Source organism: Drosophila albomicans, chromosome X, assembly GCF_009650485.2.
Source record: "Drosophila albomicans strain 15112-1751.03 chromosome X, ASM965048v2, whole genome shotgun sequence".
In the NCBI taxonomy this organism is placed as follows: domain Eukaryota; kingdom Metazoa; phylum Arthropoda; class Insecta; order Diptera; family Drosophilidae; genus Drosophila; species Drosophila albomicans.
The window spans coordinates 10,915,475-10,941,053 of NC_047627.2; the positions used below are offsets into that span (position 1 = coordinate 10,915,475).

At 35.8% G+C, this 25,579-nt stretch overlaps 2 protein-coding genes across 11 annotated transcripts in view; both read right to left on the reverse strand.

The window, feature by feature from the left end:
- The window catches only part of LOC117575282 (inhibitory POU protein), a 40,464-nt gene extending 24,613 nt beyond the window's left edge, over positions 1 to 15,851 (reverse strand). For 3 of the 9 annotated variants that reach the window (XM_034259452.2, XM_052003204.1, XM_052003198.1), the window contains exons 1-4: positions 15,398 to 15,850; positions 14,382 to 14,950; positions 2,661 to 2,717; positions 2,015 to 2,191 (exon numbers count right to left, since the gene is read on the reverse strand). In XM_034259452.2, coding sequence (XP_034115343.1) covers positions 2,015 to 2,191; positions 2,661 to 2,717; positions 14,382 to 14,507 — 360 coding nt within the window. In that variant the 5' untranslated portion in view covers positions 14,508 to 14,950; positions 15,398 to 15,850. Of the gene's footprint in view, positions 1 to 2,014; positions 2,192 to 2,660; positions 2,718 to 14,381; positions 14,951 to 15,177; positions 15,274 to 15,397 lie in introns of those variants that run through there. The other 6 variants (XM_052003186.1, XM_052003202.1, XM_052003222.1 and 3 more) reach the window with 4 other exon arrangements.
- A 1,228-nt stretch (positions 15,852 to 17,079) lies between these two features.
- Positions 17,080 to 24,502, reverse strand: LOC117577707 (WSCD family member CG9164). Of its 2 annotated transcripts, none has more exons than XM_034262610.2 (5): positions 20,914 to 21,019; positions 20,636 to 20,788; positions 18,854 to 18,983; positions 18,412 to 18,789; positions 17,080 to 18,349 (listed from the first exon to the last, which is right to left on the reverse strand). In XM_034262610.2, exons 2-5 carry the CDS (start codon positions 20,768 to 20,770, stop codon positions 18,021 to 18,023), a joined length of 972 nt encoding a protein of 323 aa, XP_034118501.1. In that variant the 5' UTR covers positions 20,771 to 20,788; positions 20,914 to 21,019; the 3' UTR covers positions 17,080 to 18,020. The 2 variants fall into 2 exon arrangements, with proteins under 2 accessions (XP_034118501.1, XP_034118500.1); XM_034262609.2 differs by lacking the exon at positions 20,914 to 21,019 and adding an exon at positions 24,010 to 24,502 and having other exon boundaries at positions 17,081 to 18,349.
- Between the last annotated feature and the right edge of the window lie 1,077 nt (positions 24,503 to 25,579).

A 25,579-nucleotide genomic window follows, 5' to 3' on the forward strand; every position in this document is an offset into this window, starting at 1 on the left:
ATGATGGTAAGGGGCATAGAAAAATCGGAATGGGAAAGGGAAAGGGGAACCACAACAACCACCGATGTCGACTGTGGACTGTCGCCTGTGGACAGCACAGCGCACTTTCGTCATGCTCGATTGTGTCGAAAACAAGTGGCAATGGAAATGGAAATGGAAATGGAATCAGAGAAACTAGCCAGCGAAACTAGCTTGAACATGAACATACGTATGTATGGGCATAGAACAGGTTGCTTGTGTAATTTGATTACAATCAACTTCTAATAGAGTTCCAAAGCCACCACCACGAGACGCGACAGTCAGTCAGTCAATCAAAGCGAGAGGGACAGACAGAGCAAGAGACAGAACAAGAGAGAGGGAAAGAGTCTCGACTCTCGATGCCACTTGTCAGCCAACCCACCGGCAGCTGCTGTTGCCTATTTGCGCCCCACAGGACTCGCTGGCAATTGTCCTGGCACACCGCCTTCGCCACCGTCACCGCCTTCGCCTCGAGCTGTAGTTGAACTAACGGTACGATACAATTAACGACACGAATCATGATGTGCTTACCTGGCAAACGACCGTCACGTGGCTCGTTCCCAGAAGGCTTACACGTCACAATTTTAATTTTATTAAAGAAACATTTCAAATTAACCACATACACACATACACACACCAGCTAACACACACACGCACACACATGCAGCCACAGCGGAAATTGAAGTTGTCGCCGCTGTCGTTGTCGTTGTTGCTGCCATCAAAGTGACTGTCATAAAATGCTGCATGCAGCACAAGCCTTGCAACGTCAGCTAAACAGGGATAATATCCCATATCCGATCCACACCCACACACACACACTCACACACATACACTCAAGAGGCAACTAATTACAAGGCGGACGAATGCAATCAACCAATTGACAAAATTTCCGGTAAATTCGTTGCAATCCTCTTTAGGCCAAGCCATTTCAGCAATTACCTTATTGTCATCTATACGTAAGAAGTATCAGTAGTAATACGATATATACCATATGTTTATTAGTATTCCGATTGCTTGCAATTACTTTTGCCATTATTAGCTTTTAATTCTTCATTTCTTAATCACAAGAACAGACTTTACTCTGCTATCATTTAATAGAATTTCTTATGACTTTTCATAAGTTTCATATTTCGCAACTAAGTGCAATTAAGTCAGGTTTTATTATTTATTTGTCCTTGCAATCAAATCGAACTGAGGACAATTTTGATCAATTTGTATTTTATAATATCTTCATTCTTTTGAGTTCTAGGAAAATTTCAAAAGTATAATAGGTATTGATGTGGAACTTTTATACTTTCTTATGTTGGCAAAATGGAAGCAATAATTGGGAAACATATTTCTACAAATTTTAAAGTAACATTATTATTATTTTGTACATTATTAGAGACGAAATCAAATCAAGGCTAATTTCGAAATTAGCATAGATAATAGTAATTAAATATATATTTCCAGATTGCAGCGGATGATAGAACAGAGTTCTTGTTGTCAAACGCTTTTGAGTAAAGCCTCTAGTATATATTGTATATATGGTATGTTTTGAATGGATATAAGAAATATACCTTTTGATATATTCTTTTTTTTGGTATACTAATATGGTATATTTTAACGATAATACTGTTACGCACTGTTTAACTTTTACTTAAAATAGATAAATTACAATCAACAAATGATCATAAATGTTTACGAAGCATATGCTTATTGAAATTAATCCGATAATTAATGTTGACGATGCATTGGAAAAAAAATTGAACAAATTTGTTTCGGTTTTAGATGGTTTATAATCATAGAAGTTCATTTATTTTCCCTTCATAATATATTCAAGAAAATGTTTTGAATTTAATAGTAAACCAATTTTGGATCGATCATGTATAAATTGTATATAATTGAGCTTGTGTTGTGTTTCGAAACGTCATCGTAACTGCCAACTATCGAGCGATAGTTCACAGAGTCATTGCGATAAGGATTTATCGATAGATCGAATTGGGAATGAACTCACCTGTAGTGGACGTTGCGGGGGGCCACTCATTGTGTGATGATGGTACATCACATCGTGCTTGATTTGGGAGGGCATTTGGCTATGTACATGCTGGGCTTGGTGCTTCTGAATGTCGACGGCGGCGAGAGCTTCCGCTCTACTGAGTATGCCGTCGTTGATACCCGCAAAAATATCACCCTGTATCGAAGAGACGTAAACAGAAACGTAATTAGAGATTAGAGAAAAGTGAAAAGTAATCGTAATCGTTATCGTTATTGAATTAAGAACTAGAAAGAACTAGAAACTAGGAGAAATGTTAAATATATATATCGAAAGCATATGAGGAGGAAAATGATGAGAAATACATAAGTTGAGTATTAAGTATTAAGAATATATATGTATATATATATATATATATTTGTGTTATGTGAGAAGAATTCAGCCCAGTTCAATTTGGTAATGCATGGTCATCTAATAAAACTAAGTTCATAGGAAAAATACCTACAAAGGTCAGCGATTATCAAATATCAAATCAATTCAAATTTTCGATTTTTGTGGAAAATAAGAATACAATTATTTTTGTTTTTTTTTTTTGGTTTTACATAGAAATCAAGTCAATTGTTATAGGTTTGTGTGTGTGTGTGTGTGTGCGTGTGCTTTAACTTACATTCTGACGTGCTGACCACGAATTGCATAATAGGGAAGCATCTTCTAATAAACGACTCTGAAAAGACGAGACAAACAACGATAGTATATGTACGATTTTATTCAGGGCTAAGCATCAGTTATTAAGTACGCATAAATGCTAAACTGCAAAACTGCAAAATTCCAAATTCCAATTCCAATTCAACGATGATTTCAATTTCTTGGGGAGATTACAAAATATTAAATATTGAAATATTTGTCTCAGCTCTGATGTCGCACTATTGAGGATGTTTTGGTATAAACAAAAAGATCAAACATTTCGAAATGCATTTGCTTTATATATTATATATTATGAATCTATTCTGCTGACCATCTGTAAGCTTATTAAGGTAAAAAACGTTTTCTTAGTTTTCAAGCCATTCTCAAATAAAATGCAGGAGACAGTTTCAAGATTAAAAGTAGTACAATCAAAAATACCAAAATACAATCCAACAAAAAAGAAATTTAGATGCTTGAGCATGTGAAATTCATAAATTTTACTCAAGTTTTCTTCCCTAACAAACATCTTTTCATACACGCTATTATAACTTTGTGTCTCCATGAAGTTGGTTTTAAATGTGGTATATTTTGCACTTTGTGGTATATTTTAAATGTAGTACCATGCCCCTATTTCTGGTATATTTAAAATATTATACTATATAAATATACCAAATATAGCCTTAAACATATTAATTTGGAATATTTTGAAATTAATATCGCACTGTTTTGCTTCCATTAAAAATGGTTAGCGGGTATCTCACAGTCGAGCACACTCGACTGTAGCTTTCTTACTGGTTTTTTAAATAATTGCTGTTTCTACTGTTAAATATCCAAATTCATTTTTTACATATCTTAGTCTCCAAATCCACAAATTTCTTTTTATGTAATATCATTGATTTTAATTATGTATTATATATTAATTAATCTTTATTTAAACCATGCTTTCCAACATTATATTATTCATTAGTTTGTTAGGACTTAAACATGCCACTCTATATTATTTCTTATTTGCCTTAGTTCAATGTATATCCCATCTTTATTTTGAGTAAAACAATTTCAAAACACAAACTCCTCATTTATTTAAATTACTACAATTTGGATAGCTAATTTGAAAATTGTTTGTAAAATTGCATCTTTTTTTTATAGTGCAATGTATTCATATCGCAATCCTTTTGAGCAGTCTTTAAAGTGACATTCTCTGGCATATTTTGAAGCTGTCACATCATTTGCGCATTTGCTACTTAATATTGATTTTCGGTGGCTCGCTTTTGTCGCTTTTGTTTTTGTTGTTGTTGCCTCCCGTCGCCGTGTGGGGTTTTAAATAAATGATATTATAACTTTTGCTGCTTGTTTTTCGGTGTTTTTATTTTTTGTTTTATTTTCGGTGAAGTCTTCATGTCGCCTTCGTGGTCCTTATTTTTCCAGTCTTATCGATTTTATATAAACGAAAATGTTTGTACATGCGAGTGTGTGTGTGTGTGTAACTCGCACGAATTTTACAGTTAATCAATTATTTAGATGCGCACAAAACTTCAAAATGCGACGGCGACGGCGACGGTGGCAAACAGGATACACAGGACATAAGGCGGCGTCGGCCGAAGGACGAAGGACATTGCTTACATTGCTGACGCTGATTTTGGTGGGCGAAAGTTTGCTAAGCGAAAGGAGTACGGCGACAAGTCGCCATTAACCAAGCAAGGACTTCGACAAGGACTCCATGCTCAGCTCTGACTGGAGCGCAGGCTCAGGATGCGTTGTCGAAGACGTTGACGATGACGATGACGATGACGATGACGACTCGACCGCAATTGCCGTGCGGCGGCCATTCTAGAAATCAAAATGTTGCGCATTTTTAATGCCACTCTCTACGTTATCCACGTCCGTCCATACGTTCGTATCCTTCCTTTTGCCACAGTCAATTGTACCCTTAAAGTTGGTTGCCGGGCGTTCCAACTGTTTGTTTGCCCTGTTTGCCCCATTAGAACAAAACGGATGGACAGCAGACGTGGACAAATTAATGGTCACAGGTTACTTTCCCTCCTTCTGCCATGCTTCCTTCCTTGCCTCTTCATCCTCTTCCTTTCCACCTTACTTTCTTTCCCCTTTAGAAGTTGTCACGATACACACACATACACCACACATAAAGGTCACACAGAGTACAGGCCGTAGATAAGACCAGAATGTCTGCGGTGTCTAAGGGACGTGAATACTTTAGTATGCATTGAGATATTGTAACTTATTTTATTGCTCAACTACACTCTTGATAAGGAGAATAGTTTCTATTGTCCCTCAGTCCGTCGGTATGCACACCTTAATCTCAGAGACAATAACAACTATAGTCTTTATGATTTCTGAAAATTTCGTTGCTATCAGAGAAGAATTGTAAAATTGTAATCAAATTTAAGACTGAAGCTTCATAAATATTCAGACTAAATTCATTTTAAATTGTGACAAATGTTTGAAGTATGAAAATACTTTTCTGATTCTCATTGAGAATAAAATATATATTATATTGTAATTGTGATTAATGTTGAAACTGTAAGACTATGTTAAGTTATTGTGCATCCCCCAATTTGTCGTTTAATATGAACGCTTCTTGGATCGCTCTTATCTCTCTCTCTCTCTCTCTCTCTCTCTCTCTCTCTCTCTCTCTCTCTCTCTCTCTCTCTCTTATGAGTCATCACTTGTCACACTCTTCACTTTAATACACATTTGATTTTCAATATTAATTCATATTTGATTTAGTTTCTATATTCTTTATACCCGCAAGCCTTAGGGTAGAAGGGTATTATAACTTTGTGAAGGCACGAAATATATTTAACAGACAGAAAGATTTATCGCCGACCCCAAAAAGTGTATATTTATGTATATTCTCTTTCGACGACGTAACCATGTCTGTCTGTCTGTCCATATTAAAACATGGATCTCAAAGACTATAAGAGACAGAGCTATCATTCTTTTCGACAGATTAAGTTTTCCTACTTCAATACGTTCTTAGCTGCCTCAGCTGATATTCTTATTGTTTAGTACTCTGTGGGATATAACATATATTAAGGTTCTGTGGGATATACATATATTAAGGTAGTACTATATTAATATAGCATTTGTAGAATATGGTTTTATTGGAGATGAGAAGTGGGTATCTCAGCTTTCTTACTTATTAATAAGAACAATAATATTATTATATTATTATTATTATTATTGTTATTATTATTATTATTATTATTATTATTATTATTATTATTATTATTATTATTATTATTATTATTATTATTATTATTATATTATTATTATTATTATTATTATTATTATTATTATTATTATTATTATTATTATTATTATTATTATTATTATTATTATTATTATTATTATTATTATTATTATTATTATTATTATTATTATTATTATTATTATTATTATTATTACTATTACTAAAAGTTAACGCAAAGACCAAAGTTAAATCACGTTAGATACAAATGATAACAATCATCATAACAATAATTTTCATTAAGATCTCGTAATTGTAATTTGAAAGTGAAAACCAGCTGTCTGCTAATTATTAGTCTTTAAATAGAATTCGCTTAGCAGCGTTGGGTCTGGTAATGAGCTGGCTGCAGGCCCAACATGGCGAATGATTAATTTTTTGGCATTGCGCTGAAAAGTAGGCAACAGTTTACTAAAGGCAGAGAAATGGAGCTAAAACAAAGGGAATAATACAAAGCGAGCGAGCAATGAGCAAAGAGCCGCAGCATAACAACAAATTAATTTATGAATTAATATGCGCAGTCATTCATCAAATTATCACCCAGACCACCAGACCAATTGGTCTAGGTAGGTAAAGCGAGTTCTCTTTTTCTCGTTCTCTGCCCCAAAGCGGAGTTTGTTATTTTTGTGTGTCTTGACCTGCTCGACGTGCCGCACACAAGGTAGAGAGAGAGAGAGAGGGGTGTGTGTATGTGTGTGTTTGTGTGTGTTGGTGTTGCGGTGCTTTAAGGCCGCAGTGCAGGTTGACACTTGCACATAAATTCTTTATTAGTGTTATAAATTAATCAAGTGAACTGCTGCCAGTTTTTTTTTCTCTTGCTCTCTCTATCACACTCTCTCTCTCGCTCTCTGTCGCTCTTACTGTGTCTGTCGGGTTGCTTTTTTTCAGCTGTTTCCTTTTTTTTGCTTGTCATGCATTTATTATTTATGATGTGTGTAAACAGATACGCACCAAATGAATGTTGAATGAATGTTGAATTTGATCGATTTGTGCAGCTAAACTAATGCAAAAATGGGACACAACAATTCAACCACAACAACAACAACAACAATAAAACAAAACAATGTTAATAAACTCATTTAAGTGACTTTAATATCAATAATTGGACAAGCAATAAGAAATTGTTTGAGTTCCAAACAACTTTCATGAAATGTGTATCTATTAAATTATTTAAATTTATCAAGTAATTTTAATATATTTTATAGTTTAGAATACCATTAAGTATATGCAATTAAACTTGTACTATAAGGAATATATATATACATAGTTTAAAAAATATATTCAAGCAATATATTTAAGCAATTTTTGTATTTCTATGCATGACTTAAATTGCATTGATTTCTTTGATTTCCTCTTCAAAAATAAATATGATTTTGTCATCTGTTTTGCCTCTGTTTTATTTTTAGCTTAATTTAATTTTTTAAATATTTTGAATTTTAATTTTTTAATTTTTTTTTTTTGCAATTTTCAGCTGTGTAAAACATTTTCTTTTTTGTTTTTAAACCAAATTCACATTTTCATAAATTCATTGATTTATTGTTATTATTTATTATTAAATGAGAAATGTTTTATCGAATTTTGCTAATTAATAGAAGTAGCCGTCGGCTTGATTCTGCGGACTTTTCAAAAGGCATATTTTGTTCTTTGTTCATTTTAAAATAAATAATTTGTAAGTCGAGACTTAAATTTATCTAGGAAATTTATGATTTGAATTAATACATAATTCGAAATTTAAAGATTGAAAAAAATTGTTTTCTTTATTGAAAAAATTAAAGTTGAATTGCTGAGCAAAATAATATTTTTGTATTTCCATACTTGTGAAACTGCGAAACTATTTTCAATATACATAAGTTACTCTAAAGAGTTTGCTGAACAAATGCTCTTCTGAAATTCTATTAAGTGTGGAACATAAATTATTTCTAAGGTATAAAAGAGTCATTAATTGTTCACTCACACTCACACACACACTCACACAAATACATATGTATTTGTCTATACATATGAATAAATGCAAAGCGAAATATTGGCAAACACTTGCAGAAATGCGAATTAGAGCGCGTTCTAATTTCCGACTGCTGCCGCTGCGGTAATAAATAATAAAATAAACCCGAATGTGAAATCTGGCATAAAGCATTCAAAATTAGAGTATTGGAAAATTTAAAGAACTGTATTTTGAATATGGCAAATAAATTGCAGTAGAGCTAGAACTGCATTAGCAATATATAATAACGTAATAGAAATAATAGAATTCAATTAATAATAAAATACAACCGAGTATGAAACTGGGGCTTGATAAAATAACGAAAAATTTATAGAAGAGCACTTGGCAGGTGAATAAATATAGAATATAGAACTGCACTAGAAATAATAATATAATAGAAATGAATAATAAAAGAGAACACAGTGGTGAAGTCATAAAGGATCGAACTTGGATATGGATAAGAATAAAGAATATATATATAATAAAATAATAGAAATTCATAATAATAAAAGCAACCCAAATGTAAAGTCTTAAAGGACTCGAAAGTAGAACTCGATAAAATATCAAGAAATTTATGGAAACGTATTTTGAAAATGGCCAATGAATGCAAATAGAACTAAATAGAACTGCTTTAAAAATCTATAATAGAAATAATAAAAAAAATGGAAATCAATAAATATTAAAATAAATCCGATTGTAAAGTCTGGGATATTGGAAATGTCAAGTGAATAGAATAAGAACTAGAACTGCATTAAAAATAAAGAAATTAATAATAAAATAAACCCTGGCGTAAAAGATTCACAAACGCAACTCTATAAAAATATTAGAAATAGAAAATATATGAACTGCATTGGAGATAGAAATTAATGAATAATAATTAGTAATCGGCAAAGTTAATTGGTCAAGCAGCTGACTTTTTTTTTTTTGCTGCTATTGTTGCTGTTGCTGTTGTTGTTGCTGTGATCGCATTTTGATTGGTTTGCGGCGCGTTTAATTGGCACATTTGTTGCGGCCATTTAATGCAGTTTATGAATATTTAAATCAAATTAAGGATACGGCCGTCCATTTAGCGTTTCATTCAAACAATTCAAGTGGGCGACATTATCCGCTGTCCACATTCCCCCTCCGCCCGACGCTCTTCCTTCCCCTCTCTCACTCTAGAGCTCTGTTTGTTGCTTTAACTGTCCATTTGTCAGCTTGTCTGTGACAAATTTCCATTTAATGGACTGCAAGGCGTTAAGTGTTTGCTGTAACCAGCTAAAGCGCGTTTCCTTCCCTGACATTCTGACTGCTGTCAGCGGGGGGTGTGGCGGCGGACGGGGGGAAACGGGCTACGTCTCTAATGCGCTCAGCCCAGGCCCAGCCAAGGGTAGCGTATATAAATCCTATAAATCCGCCGCTTTGATCATTCGCATTCGTCTTTTGCTTTCTGCTCTCGCTCTCTCTTCCCATCTCGCTCTCTCTCTCTCTCTCTGTTGTGCAGCCGAAAAGTTGCCCTAGCTGCTGGTAGAGGAAAGCAGAAGGGGAAGTGAAGTGGCTGCTGTTAAATCCGATAAGCAAATGTAGTTGTACTCGCTGCGTTGTCCCTTTAAGAAGGCGACGCGCTTCTTGTTTTTATTTACAGTAAGTGTTTTTAAAGTGCCCTGTGCCAGATTAAAATGAGCTGCGTGGCACTTGAGAGGAGTGAGGAGTGAGGAGGGGAGGGAAGGGAAGGGTCGGTGTCTATGGATGGGGTTGCACAGCTTCAGCAGGTGAAATGCGTCCAGCTTCTTCTCTTTTCCCTCCTTCTTTGTCTGCATTTCACCTGCTTTTCTCCTTTTTTTTCGTGTCGTGTGCAATCAACGTTTTTTTTTTTTTTTGTTTTTTTTGTTGTCGACTCGCAATTTGCCATTTGCAGAACTTTTCTGTCTGCCTTTTGGCCGTTTCCTTCACTCATTTATTCATGCACATTCCTTCCCCCCCACAACCCAACTCTGTGTATGTGTGTGTGCGTGTGTGTGTGTGGGTGCTGTTTTTTATTTGTCTCGTTGGTCCGAGTCGAGTGGGAGCCCAACAATAGTTAATAAATATTTAATGTAAATAAATTACAAAACGCTTTTCAAGGTTACGTCCATTTCCACACTGTCCCGCCATTTCCACCAGCGGCAAGAGAGAAAACCAGCAAAACAAAACCTCATAAATCTATCGTGGGTGAGAAATCGCCAAGAAGATGCTTCGCTCCTCTTCTCTCATCTCTCTCTCTCTCTCTCTCTCTCTCTTTACTTCCCCTGAGCAACAGTGACATTTATGCAATAATTAAGACAAATATTTGCCGTTTATTTTTAGTGGCGCAAACACATACACACACACACAATGTGAAACTGCATTAAAAATGTGACAAGCGTTGAACGTTTTTTTTATACCCTGTACTTTACAAATAAAGTACTACTGATTGATTCAAAATAAATAAGAATCTTTAGCATGTTTTCCTACATTTTAAGAATTACGAATTTGTGTATGTAGTTGAGTTTTAAATTACGATCTAAACAAAAACATATATGGCATCTGATATCTACATTGAATGTGTGTATATAATAAAGATGTATATTATATTGATGACAATACCTAGTACTTTCAAAAAGTGTTCGATAAAATTGTTGTAGTTGTCTCATATATGGGATCTGATATCTATAATGAATATGTATATAATAGAAATTTATATTGATGACTTTTTCTATATTCATATTCATCTGCATAAGTATTATATTTATGTATTTTACATTCTTAATGAATGCTACCTTATATACAATAATTGCCATTATAACTACAATATATGAACAGTTTTTCAAATACGATCCAAACAAAAAATATATGAAATCTGATATATATAATGAATATGTAAATATAATATAATAGAGAGATATGTATATTATATATCTATATTATTAAGTATATGTATATAATGATTGCTACCATATCTTATTGTCATTATAGATATCAAATTCCAAACTATATATGTTCTTGCTTAGATCGTAATTTAAAAACTGTTGAATTACATAGAAAATTCAGAATTCTTAAAATGTGCTAAGAACGTTTGTTCTAAGAACATATGTAGTATATACTATTTATACTAAATATATTATGCGTTTAAGAAATACTACTTAATCAATTTTTATTTTAGATTAAGATATAATTTTTGCACAGTAATTAAAAAACCTTTTATCTGCTCAAAGAACTAATTTCTTATTGAATTTCAAAAATGGTCCGTATTGTGGTAATATTAGTCACATTTGATATCAAAGCAATTATTATCCCATTATATTGGTGGTTGTTATCATACACAATAAAAGTAGACAATATCTTAAAATTTAATTCATTTATTACTAATGGCGAACATCCTTTTTATAAAAATAAAATGCAAATGAATTATAAATTATATATTTGAAGATGATTTTCAGCAAATTAATGTAAGTCCAAATATCAAAATTGATTTAATAATGAATCATTAAGATATTCCACTTGTAACCAATGATCTCAAAAAACTTTGTGTATAAAGTATATTAAATTATATAATATTAAAGAAAACAAAGTATATTTAAGTATTCATCTATCTAAAGAAAAGGAATTTCATTTACAGGGTATCCTGAAGTTCATACATTTCGCTTCCAGCACTTTTACTTTGTATTAATATGTATTATGCATTTTATATATAGTTTTTTATTTGGGGTTTGTTTTGTTTTGCTGTTTTGCTCGTCCATTTCCGTTTCTGCTTCACTTATTGTGGGTGTTTGTACATGCACGCTCATGTATGTGCATGCATGGACATGTCGGTGTGTAGTCATATTTATAAATAAACATGTCTGAGCCCAGGTCGAGTAATAACCATGTCTGCGTGTTTGTTTGTGTGCACTTCTTGACTCAGACTTTATGAAAAGTTCAAGCCCCCATTGCAACAAGCTCAGTGGCAAGAGAACAGAGAGACAGACAGAGAAAACCAGAGAGAGAGAGAGAGAAAGAGAATGAGCAAGTGGGATATGATAAATTCCTCAACAGTCGAAAGTTCAAAGCCCCCGAGGGTTTTATATTAATGAGATTGCTGTCGAACAATTTAATTGTAGATAAAATAAACAGAGGCTTACATAAAACAAGTAAGAAAGTTACAGTTGAGTGTGCTCGACTGTGAGATACCCGCTACCCATTTTGAATAAAAGCAAAATATTGCGGTATTTTTTTCAAAATATACCAAAAATGCAAAAATACTAAAAATATACCAAATGGTATTTTTGTTATATCGATATAGTACCACATTCAAAATATACCATAGACGGCATAATATACCAGATTGTCCGCCAAAGCAACTAAGACCCCTAGTAAGTAGGCGTTTTTGCTCATACAAAAGTATTTTTTTAATAACTTCCACAATTTTTATCTGATCGCAACCAAATTTTCAGGAATCATAACTACTATAGTAGTTATTATATATACCAAAATTCGCAACTCTAGCTTTAAAATTACGCTTGTTATTCGATTTTTTTGATTTGCGGGGGCGGAAGTGGGCGTGGCAAAAATTTGAAACAAACTTGATCTGCGTGCAAACATAACAAATGCTGTCGAAAAAAAATTATAGCTCTATCTCTTATAGTCTCTGAGATCTAGGTGTTCATACGGACGGACGGACAGACACACAGACACACAGACACACAGACGGACAGACGGACATGGCTATATCGTCTCGGCTGTTGACGCTGATCAAGAATATATATACTTTATAGGGTCGGAGATGCCTCCTTCTACCTGTTACATACATTTCCTGCCGGCACAAAGTTATAATACCCTTCTACCCTATGGGTAGCGGGTATAAAAATGTCCCCAAAGCGAAACGAAGTGCAATAATATTTGTTTAATTTTAAAGAAAACTTCTCGAATTTATGTTATGTTATGTATGTATATGATTAACAAAACATTTTAATGGGATTCAATACGATAATGACAGATACTTTTAAGCGATATTCAAAATACCTTTTAATGCTTTTCAAAAATAGTTTAAAATATCCGTGCGAGAAAAGTTGAAATTGCATCATTGATGGAGTCATTAGATCTTAAACCTTATAGAGATTTAAGGATAAATTTCAATTTTCAGTTGCGCATATTTAGATTTTATTTAAAGTATTCATTTGCATTCATTGTTATCAAGATTTTCAATTTCTTAATCTTATTTTGATAACGATCAATTTAAATTTAAAGAAAGTTGGTATACTGGTAGATAATGTAATCTACTTAACAATCTAATTAATAATCTGCATAATGCGTTAATATTTATTATATTTCAACAAGTTTTTTGTAATAATTAATTAATACAATAAATTCTAGCTTTGATCTTTTATTTCAACTGGTAAATTTCGAGTAGTTAATTGATGAATATTTAATGTAATTGGAAAAAATATTTATTCTTGAATGAAATAATTGCAAAATTAAAAGAAATATTTGTTAAAAAGTTGCACTACCTTGTAGTAGAGATAATTCTCGAAATTATATACTTTAAGGTTCATGTTTGCATTTGTCAAGCAGCTGATTTGAAATGCGCTATATATTATATTTAGTTTGTAGGACTTCCAACTTTGTCCACCTTCATGATTTGTTTGCCCGCTTGCAAAGCGCAACTATCAATTATCCACTTAACTATAATGACTATGGCAATAGGCCAATTTGACTGCCATTTAAGTTTGCCATTCCAATATGCAAAGCTAAGTTCGGAGACCAAAATAAAGCCGTTATGTGTTTAGCTATCGAAATTATTTACATACTATATGTTATGGGTATATTTTTAGAGTGGTTTTATTATGATCGCAAAGTTATTGAACTATGTTTTTGATTTATTTAAAAAGATAGTTAGCTAACCAATTCGTTTTTCGATATTTTTTAAGTACCATAATAATCCATTTCAGGATATATATAGTAAATTGAATTTATCAAAATTATCGAAATTATTTACATATGTTATGGGTATATTTTTAGAGTGGTTTTATTAAGATCGCAAAGTTATTGAACTATGTTTTTGATTTATTTAAAAAGATAGTTATATAACCAATTCGTTTTTCGATATTGTTTAAGTACCATAATAATCCATTTCAGGATATATGTATATAGTAAATTGAAAGAGAAGTTTCACGCTCTTATCATGATCATACCATATTATATACCATATTATATTGGGATGCTAAGAAGTCGGATTTCTATTTGTTTAAAGTTTTAACTTGTTTCCTTCAAAGTTTTTATCAAGTGAAATAAATTAGAGATGCCGTCGGCAAAGCAATGAGTTTGATGAGATGTGAATTTAGCTGCAGAAGCGATTTCTTTGCTTTTTTTGCTTAAGCATACGATTACTTATGTGATATAATGTTCACAATACAATTTGGGTGATCTTATCTAACAGTATTTCCAGTGAGTGGAAAGTGTTTGTTGGCTGTTGTTTTACTTACAGATGGATTTGGCATGCAGCGTCGCATTTGCTCAGAACTTCGATAGGATGGACTGTAGCGTCCTGGAAAACAACTGGGCGCTGACATTTTCATTTTATCCGTTGTCGAATACATCGACATTGTCATGCAGCCGCCGACGAAATCCTCCTCCAGCTTGAACGCCCTTGAGGCGTCAAATGTCGTTGGCGAGTAAATTTTGAAGCACTTACTTTGACAACTTTAAGGACTGTCCTGCAATGCAGGACGTCAAATACTATGCGTACCCAAAAAGGCGTCGACTCTTTGGCAATTGAGCAATTGAGACTTTTTTTTTATGTTTATTTTTCTTTTCTTTTCTTTGCTTTTCTTTTTTTTATTTTTGTTATGTGTGCTTCGATGTAGCTTTCCTTCGGCTCTCTCGCTCGCTCTCGCTTGAGATTTGATTAACTTTTATATTTTGATAACAATTTTTTCCATACACTGTGTTTTGATTATGCACTTGATTTAATTGAATTTTATTTGCATTACTATTTTGTTGTATTTCTTTTGGATTCGATGCTGTGGAGTTTTGTCTACGGCGCGCAACAAAACTGAGAAAAAAAGCACAAGAAAAAAATTGTTTAGGAATTTTGGTGGCTCCAAGCAACAACAAAAAAAGCCGTCGCCAAATGCGCGCGCGATTGTGTGTGATGTGTGTGTATGTGTGTGTGTGAGGGTGTGTGTGATAATTGCACGGTAAAGAGAAGACAACAATAAGAAGGAGCACAAGAAAGCGAAATGCGCGTTTAACAATTGTAAAACAATTCTGCTCACTGACTCTAATTTGTGCGTAATTGTCTGGCCGATAACCGATAACCGATGACCGATGTTGACCGCATGACCGAGACAACGAGCAACGTGAACGTGAACGTGAACGTGAACGTGAACGCGACGCAAGGCAACGTGAGGGTCTGAGTTGAGAACGCTGACTACGTAAGCACTGTTTACCGTTTTGCCGTTTGCCGCTTGCCGTTTACCGTTTGCCGTTTAACATTTACCGTTTGCAGATGCCGCGCTTTCGCGCTGAGCCCAAAAGCCTTTGCTGGAGCTTCAGCCGTCGCTTCAGCTGTCGCTAAGCCGCGCTTAAAGCTCGCTCTATCTCTTTCTTGCAGTTTGCAGTGTTGCGTTTTGCTCTTGTTGTTGTTGTTGTTGCTGCTGCTGCCCGTTTTGCCGTTTTGCCGCTTTGGCAGTTTGCTTTTACTCTGTTTATCAGTGAGTCGCGCTTCAGTGTATGCGTATGTATGTGTGTGTGTGGGTGTGTGTGAGTATGCTCACAGCTGTTCGTTCGTATGTGCGTGTGTGTATGTATATGTTTGTGTTATTGTGTCTGTGTGTACGTCGTCTGTCGTCTGTCTTGTCTGTCGCTGTGTCGCTCGCTGCGCTCAACTATTGTCGAAAACTGAAAACTAAACGCAAGCGAACAGATTTCACAACTAGACAAGCGCGCGTTGTGTTGTGATAAAGAATTCTATGATGAGTTTCGCTAACTTCAGAGTTTATTTTCAAATGGGGAGGACATGTTTTCATTATTTATCAGGCGTAGGCGTGGCCCTGGCGGCCACCCCTACAAAATGGCAGCACTGCGCCTTATATAATACACACGGCCGCACTCTGATTGGCCAATCCCCGAGCGTCGACGTCGACGCCGACGGCTTCGTTCAGCTGGAATTGGGCAGCGCTGCCGTCGTGTGTATCTGGGCAGCAGCCGGCAAACTTGACGAAGCCAATGTGGCCGCGGTGGCGACAATTCCCAGCGACTGCGCACTACGTTCTCTCAGGCGGCGGGGTTCAGCCATCAGCCATCAGCCATCCAGTCGAGCCCAACAGCAGCAACAACGAGCAGCACAAAAACAGAACAGAAACAAAAAAAAAAGCACAAGCACTCACAAAACCCAAAACCTTAAGTCAGCTCTCTCGCTCTCGCTCATGCACCAGCTTTCGCTCTCTCTTTTTCTCTCGTTCTGTGTAGAGCATCGCAATGTTCGGCATCGGCCATACATATGGCACAATTTTTTGGCAGGCAGGCCACAAGAAGAGCGTAGCGAAGCACAGAGAGAGAGAGAGAGAGGAGAGAAGTGGAACGTAACGGTTAACAAAAGGCACCGACAATGCTTGGAATGGTCAGCAGTGCATAGACCGGGGGGCAGTGGGGGCGGGTTGGAGAGTGGGCACCACAGTGAGGGAGTGAAGAAGGAGAGAGAGACTGCTTCTTTTTTTTTTTTTTTTTTTTTTTTGGGTGGCAACTTGTACATTGCATGAAGAGTGCGACTGTTAAATGCATGCACGTTTCCATATTGCATACAGGGTGTCCAGCTGCAGTTTAGAGGCGCAAGAGCGAGAAGCAAACATTGCAAATTATCATGCATCAAGTGCTGCTCTTGAGCTGAGTTTAACACGGCAAGAGGCTGCTTTAAATTCATTCCTGCAGCATCCAGCCATAAACCTTTAGCACAACTCAAGACTTTTTATAGTTTTAAGAAATTTATTTGTTTTCTCAAACGAATCGTATTTGATATTTATTTATAAATTATTATATTTGATTAATTAGACAACAAATTCGTAAAGTCGCTGTTTAATACTTTGGCATTAGTGTCGCCATCTATGATTGATAGGCTTACAAACTAAGAGAAAGCTCAGGCATGCAGTCGAACAGAGCTTAAAAGCATAAAGCTAAAAGCAAAGCAAAGCGTATCGAAATTCGTTTTTAATGTTCGAAATTCGAAATCAGACAAATACTCTAGGGTTCAAATCCTTGCTGTCGTCAGCGAAAGGACATTTGGTGGTGAAAAGTATTTCGGAAATCCAAAGCTGTGCTAAGCGAGGTTTAGCTCCTAGAAAGTCACCACCATTAAAAATACTTTGATAGGAAAACTAGTTTTTCCGCCCTTTATCCTTTAACATGAAGAAAATGCGGTTAACTTTAAAGTTGTAAGTATTCATTGTTATATTTGTTGTTGTCGTCGTCGTTTTGTACAATTATCTAATATGTTCATTATTGTTTTTCGTAGTTCAATAAATTATTGTAGAATTGTGTATAAAACTTTTTACAAGGGATAGTCTAACATTGGATTTCAATATAACCAGAGTACGATTACGATTGTGAGTAAGAGTACATACGAATCGAATAATATCAATGGAATACACACGGATATGAGCGATGAAGCACAACATGGCGTATAATGAATTTCATAAATTCGTTCAGGAATCATAATACCTTGTTGCAATCAAAATCGGAATTATGACTGCAGCTACTGCTGCCTCTCTCTACCCTACATATATGTATAAAACAAACCTAAGAGATTTCACAAATATTCATACATGCGATATATATCGCATATCGTATGTTTTATATTTGAACTAAGATGCGTTCAAGCAGCAAACCATACGAAACATTGCGCAAGGCGGGTGGTTCTTTGTCTGGGGATGATTTAGCTCGATCTCTTGAGATCTACATAGTATATATATATATATATTTAGTGTGCTAATAATGCTTGCAGTCGTTGTTGATGTTAAGCAGGGGATTCTTTTTTGTTTTTGGCGGGGAGTGCATTGCTGAACTGTTTGTTAATCTTTATTAGGTGGTCTCTTAACATTGCTTTGTTGAACTCGTTGCAATCGTCGTCAATCGTTGTCTTTGAGCCTGCCCAGCATGCCGTAGACGAGTCGTCGTCTCGCCAGCAGCTCAGCCCGCATGGCATCCGTGTAGGGATCGAAGGATAGCAGTCGCTTTTTGCGCCGGAAAATGCCTTCCTTGCGCATGATGGCGCATCGAATGAGCTGCTCGCTAACGGGAAACTCGAGAAAGTCGAGAATGTTGCGCAGTTCGCGCTCTGTGTGATGCACCAAATCGTCGTAGAACACAACCTTAATACTGCCCGTAAAATTGCGTGCCCAGCTGAGATTCATGAGCTCCCAGCCCTTGAGCTTGTTGCTGACAAATTGTTGCCAATCTACGGGAAATAAAACAAAATATATTAAACGATATAAACAACATTTCATAGCTATGCCTTACATTTGCCTTTGGTGCGCTTGTAGCGATCGGGAGATGCGAATCCAATGTGGCCGCCACTTTGGCGATTGAACTCGGCTATGATCGCCTTCTCGGGATCCCGCACCAGGAGTATGGCCTTGGAGAAGGGCGCCCATGCCTTGGATCCCCATTCGTGTGTCTTCACCAGGAGCACCGAGCTGTTGCACACGTTCTCCGCAGGAAAGCCCGTCTTTAGCAGGCCATAATCCTTGTAGATGCTGCCCGTTAAAATGCCCGTGGCCTGCTGCAGCAGATATCGCAGCCAGGTGTTGCCGCTGCCCGGGAAACTTGCCAGCGCCGTCAGCATCGGAGCCGATGGCATCTGAAGACTGGCACTCACATCCGAGCTGGGCAGAGCAGCTGAAATGAGAATTATCTTTATTAAAGAGCTGCTTCAAGGTGGACTGCTTTAGCGAGTACTCACTGTAGAAGTCGCCGGCCTTGTCGTCGGTGTAATTTGGAAGCTCGCGATTTAAATATTTGAGGTCGCGACACCAGCGAATCGTCATCTTGCGACTGGGCATCGGAAATCGGGGACTATGAAAGCTGGAAAACTGAACATAAGAAACAGCAATTGCAATTACATGTATTACCAATTTGTATAATGTTTTATTCAATGTGCTACAAATGAACTAAATAAATGTAGAATACAATGCATTTGATATGTGCGATTCATTAATAATAGAACACGTAAGAAAGAGATAAGCGCTACATATTTTCAATAAAAGCAAAAAAAAGAGTGGTTAGTGTATGAAAATATACCGAATAAATACTAAAATATACCTAAAGACATACTAATCATACGAAGTATACCAAAGAATACAAAATATACAAAGCAGAGCGGTTAATGTGTTAAATATACCAAACCTAAAAATATATTAAAATATACTAAAAGCTATACTTCGTATGTACTATATACTAAATATACCCATGAATAAAAAACAGAGCGTTTAGAGTGTTAAAATATAGCGAATTAATATTCCGAAAAATATTAAAATATACCTAACGTATTAAAATATACCAAATTCATACACCAAAAAAATATTACAATTACCTAAGTTGCTAAAATATACCAAATAATATGCCAAAATATATTTAAATATAACTAAAGTATTAAAATATATCAAATTGATACACCGAAAAATATTAATTTAACTAAAACTATAATTCATATATCGAATTATACGAGATAATCAACCAAAGCAATTATGTTCCGTGTAAAAAAGTAATATTTGAATGAATCTTATAAAAAATAAAATAGGTTTAACATTTTAAGAAAAACAATGCAAAATGCATAATATTAAAAGGATTCACAATAAAATCATAAATCAGAATATATATATTGTTATATTTTTGATTTAAGTATATCAAATACAAATGTGATTAAAGGCTGAATAGTATGTATAACTGAAATAATCTAAACAAGTAAGAAAGTTACAGTCGAGTGTGCTCGACTGTGAGATACCCGCTACCCATTTTTAATAAGGACAAAATATTGCGGTATTATTTTCAAAATATACCGAAAATACTAAAAAATACTAAAAATATACCAAATGGTATGTTTGGTATGTTGATACAGGATACCATTCATATACCATAGACGGCACAATGTACCAAATTGTCGGCCAAAGCAACTAAAAGCCCTAGCTTCCACAATTTTTATCTGATCGCAACCAAATTTTCAGAAATTATAACTACTATAGTTATTATAGTATATACCAAAAACTCTAGCTTTAAAATTACGCTTGTTATTCGATTTTTTTGATTTGCGGGGGCGGAAGTGGGCGTGGCAAAAATTTGAAACAAACTTGATCTGCGTGCAAACATAACAAATGCTGTCGAAGAAAAATTATAGCTCTATCTCTTATAGTCTCTGAGATCTAGGTGTTCATACGGACAGACGGACAGACACACAGACGGACAGACACACAGACGGACATGGCTATATCGTCTCGGCTGTTGACGCTGATCAAGAATTATATACTTTATAGGGTCGGAGATGCCTCCTTCTACCTGTTACATACATTTCCTGCCGGCACAAAGTTATAATACCCTTCTACCCTATGGGTAACGGGTATAAAAAGTGTATTACAATAGTATTATAAAATTCGTAGAAAACTAAATATATTTCTCATGAATTAAGTTTCACTTTACAAAACTGACTTCAAGAGTACTTAGGAATCTGATTATGGAACATATTACTTACCTCGGCAAAGCGCTCGATGCGCGTGCGTTTTGGATGCGAGCCGGGTATATTGTTCATGGATAGAAATAGCACACCGCCTATATAGATGATGATTGTTGCCGAGACACCGAAAAAGCGCCAGCCTTGCAGTGCCATAACGCCACCTTTGCATTACTGAAACAAGCATTCGAACATTAATTCGCGACCCAGATACAGATACAGATAGAGATACGGATGCGGATATACATAGATATAGCTAAAGATACTTTTCGATTGATTGACTGACAGTCGACGCTTACTTTGAATGGAGCTTCACGCATTTCATTGATGAACCCAATTAGTTGAGGCCCAATTCATAGTCGCAGTCTCAGCAAAAACAAAACCGCCAACAGCCTCAATCCAAGTCGCACTCCCAGTGCCAACCATAAACCATATACCATAAACCGAACCCAACCAAACCAAACGAAACCAAACCAAACCGAAGCGAGCTCAGCTCGAATGAAACTAAACCAAAAGCCGTGTGCGGCTGAACTTTGTTGATTTTGCTATGACGACGCTACAAAAATGCGCAAGGACTAAGCGACGCCATTGCCCTTCTGCCTTCTGCTATCCGCGTTTCCCTCCGCCTCCCTGTTGCCTTTGCCTGAATCCGGCGCATTCGCTGCCTCAGTTCAGTCAGGCCTATGGTAACCCGGACAACGACGTCCCTCTGCCTCTCACTTTCCCCCCCCCGATCGGGGTCGCACTTGAACCGCAACCAAATATAGAAGAAGCAAAAAACAAACAAGTACGCAAACAACTATCGAGTCTGCTCGACGGTCGAATACCCGCTCTAGAATAACTGACTATTTTATAATCGAGATAGATAACAAACTTTAATATTTCGGAAACTTTTCTAGGACAACCACAAAGGAAATTTAGAAATTAATTTAGGAACATAATGTATGAATTTTTAGAGACAACGTGATTTACAAAAAACTAATAAGAAACGAACTTTAATTGTTAAGATATACCAAGTCGAAAAAAACTAAACTATATCAAAAGCTATATTTCGTATATCGAATACAAAATATGTGAAATGTTCAACATAATCAGGAACTGATCAGGAATGGACAGCAAACTATTTGGGGTCGCTTTTGCATTTTTCAAACATTTTCAGTTGGCACCAAATTGTTACATCCTTCTATCGCTTTCATGGCGGGTATAAAAATAGAAAATGAAGAGGGGGATAAAACAGCTGAAAAGGCTGAACGTCGAGTCACTCTCTTGCCTTGCCACAAGGAGCTATGAAATTCCTTGAGCTGCATAAAACGCGCATGAAATACACGAAAAGTACACTCACATACATACACACACACATACATATATACATAAGTATGTATATAAAGTGCCAAACACACAGACACACACTCACACATATGACAGCGATGGCAACAAAATGCGAAATTTATGCAACAGCTGGGCATATCAACTAAGTATTTGGCGAGAGGTGCTCGAGCAGTTTGCCAGAGGTGAGCAACACAAAAGTACTTTGGGTGCTGCATATTTTGCCACATGTTCATCTCGCTTAGCGGCCTCAATTGGTGTCAAAAAGAAGCCGCTAAGCGAACAAAGTTAATTGGGCAACAACACTATACACAGTTTATTCTTAATACATATGTATGTTTTTTATGATTGTGTGCTTTTGATGAATAATTTATACTGCTAAATGCATTTGTGGCTGTTAAGCGAGATATGATTGTACTTTTCATTAGTATTAGAGGCAGCACAAACTAGCTTAGTCTACTTCTGCTACATATAGAGAGCAATACCAGAAAGTTATATCATAAAATGTGGTTGATTCATTTCATCATGCTACTAAGAAAAGTGTGACTGTTAAGTGAGATATGGGTGTACTTTTCATTAGTATTACAAACTAGCTTAGTCTGCTTCTGCTACATATAGAGAGCAATACCAGCAAGTTATATCATAAAATGTGGTTGATTCATTGCATCATGCTACTAAGAATAGTGTGGCTGTTAAGCGAGATATCATTTATTTGTGCATTCTAGGGAGAATAATTAATATAATAGTCTTCTGTTACATCTAGAGAGTAATACCATTAAGTTATATCGTTAAATGTGGTTGATTGATTCCATTTTGCTTCTAAGAATAGTGTGGCTTTTAAGTGAGATATAATTTATTTGTGCATTCTAGTGTATTATAGGCCAAACAAATTAACTAATAGTCTTCTGTTACATCTCGATTGTAGTAATACCTGCAAGTTATACTATCGTAAAATGTGGAAAATTGATTGCATGTTCGACATGCCCATAAACATTATTATTTATGACACCGACCGAATATAGAGCATATTAACGCAAGCTAATTTGAATGGATTGAAACGATAATCTGATCTCATTGAACAACAACAATTGTTGTAGGTAGGTTCAATGCCAGTTCTAAGTCGCGGTAATCGGAATGTTTAAGACTAGTACTACTCACCACGTATTAGGCACATTTTAATCAGAGCAAAGGTGCAAGGTGCTGCTGATAAAGAGAACGAACTGAAAGATTTCGCTGGGAAAACGTTGAAACATCCCGGGGCAACATTAAGCCGAAAACTAGTTCATGTTGAAACAAGACGAAACAGAAGCCAACAAACCCGACTGACAATGCCACCATGCTATATACAAATATATAGTCAGCCCATTATAATGAAATGGCAGGGTGGATACAAGAAAAAAAAAACAACAAAAACACGACATCAACAGCAGGAAGGGGGAAAAACAAAAGCGCAAAAGAGGGAATATCACACAATAATTTGATTGTTTTGCGGCATAAATCAGATAGACCACGCACATTAGCGACCCCTCCCCACCTGCACCTCTCCTCTCCTCTCCTCTCCTGTGCTTCCCCTAGTTAGTCACCCCACTGACCAGGGGCAGGTGCCAATGTTGGACAAGTCGACAAATGGGCGATGACGCCCAAGTAAATTCTCTTTCCGCTCTTCTTCTTCTTCTTCTTCTTCTTTGCGGCACTGCAGTTTTGGACACGTGAAAATTCAGCTATTTACATAATTATTAAAATGGTGAGTGACAGAAAGGGAGCGAGAGGGTTGTGCGGTAGTAGCTGCTTCCATGTGGGGCAAATGTGATGAGTGTGTTTGTTTGTTAGTGTACTATATGTGTGTGTGTGTGTGGAATGGACAAACTGCAAATCAAACAACGAAATGTGTATTTCGCTTTGGCCTCCCCCGGCGACCCATAAAATGAATCTCAACATTTAACATTTTCCCACAAGCTTTTCGCACACACGCACACACGCATACACACATGCGCTCTTGGCGAATGTAAACAAATAATTTGTTGGTGTGCTTTGGCTTTGGCTGTGGCTGTTTGTGCAATTTCACTTACCGAATCCGATGGCGCGTCTCTCCTCTCTCTTGACACGCACACACAGATGATGAAACAACTCACACGCACGCTCGCACTCGCACTCGCACCAACACACACACGCACACACACTAGGGCAGCGCGCGCTATCAGCTTTACATGTCAGAAGAGCACAGCAGAATCCCTAAACAGATGCGAATCTCTGGCACTCGCTGCCGCTGCCAGCAGCAGCATTAGCAGCACATTTTGCGCTTTCCAATGTTTTTCGATTTTTATTGTTCTTTTTCCGTCCCGTTTTTATTATAAACATGCATCAACAAACACAGCAACAAAATTCGGAATATTTTCAGAAATACAGCAGGCAAGTTAGTTGCTCTTTTTTTTTCCCCGTTTTCCTTTGCTATATATATTTTTTTTTTTTTTGGGTTTCCTGTTTTTTTTTTTTTTTTTTTTTTTGTTTTAACTGTTTGTTCTTTTGCTGTTTGCCGTTCGACTTCGACCGTTTGCCGCCGCGTTGAGTTTTGACTGCGCCCGTCGAGCCAGAGCCAGCATCGCATTATTTTTGGGGGGATGAAAGCTGGCTGCAAAGCTCTCGCTACCACGACGAAAGCTTTTGCAGTCGACAGCGTTGCCACATAGCCCAAGTCCATGTGTAACGGCATTTTCAGCGATGCTTACGCCAGCTGTTCACATCAGCTGCTGTTACCCCTGAGACTAAAGCTTCGCAGTTTTGTAGATAAAAAGATGTTGGATGTAAACAAATCGCAGAAAGCTCAACTTTATCAATCATTGCATTTTTATACATTCCGACATTCTGCAGAAAATTAATAAATCTGAACTTACCTGATGTTTTGATTTAAAGATAACAATATGAGTGTCTGTAAAAATGAATCTAGTTAATCTAGAATCCTTACTTGATGACCGTATTGAGAAAGACGCAAGATATCATAAAAATATAAAAGCTTTTACGTTACGCCGCATCCCTTAAGGATTATCTATTCAGTGCTCATCAGATTCAAGTTGAAAAACAATGCAATGGCGTTATGTATTAGCTTATCTTGTGTTTTTTTTCTTTTTGTTTTTATTCAATACTCTTTTTTTTTTTAATAATTATTATTTTTTCTTTCATATTTCACCTTAGTTGCATTTGTTTTTGTTCTTTTTTCAATAGTGATTTCTGTTGTTCTTGGATTTTGTTTGTTTGTATCTGGGAATCATTTATGAACTGTTCTCTTGTTGTTTGTTTTCAATTTCATGTTGCAACATCATACCTTCTCTTATGGTGAATAAAATTGATATGATGTGGACTTGTGTTCATATTCATATATCGATTGATTTTTGTGTTTTGCTTTTGGCACACTAAAAATAAACTTGCGGTTCGTTTTGCAAGTTTTCAGTAATTTGCATTTTAGTTAATATTTTTTGTTTTCTTTCAGTTTTTTTTTTGTTTTAGTTATTGTATCATTCGTTTCTTTATTTGCGCTTCTTTAACATGTGCTAATCTCATTTCGTTTTCAATACGTAGTTCATACATTTGCATTAACTATATATATATATATATATATTTATATGTATAAATGTCTCTATATAT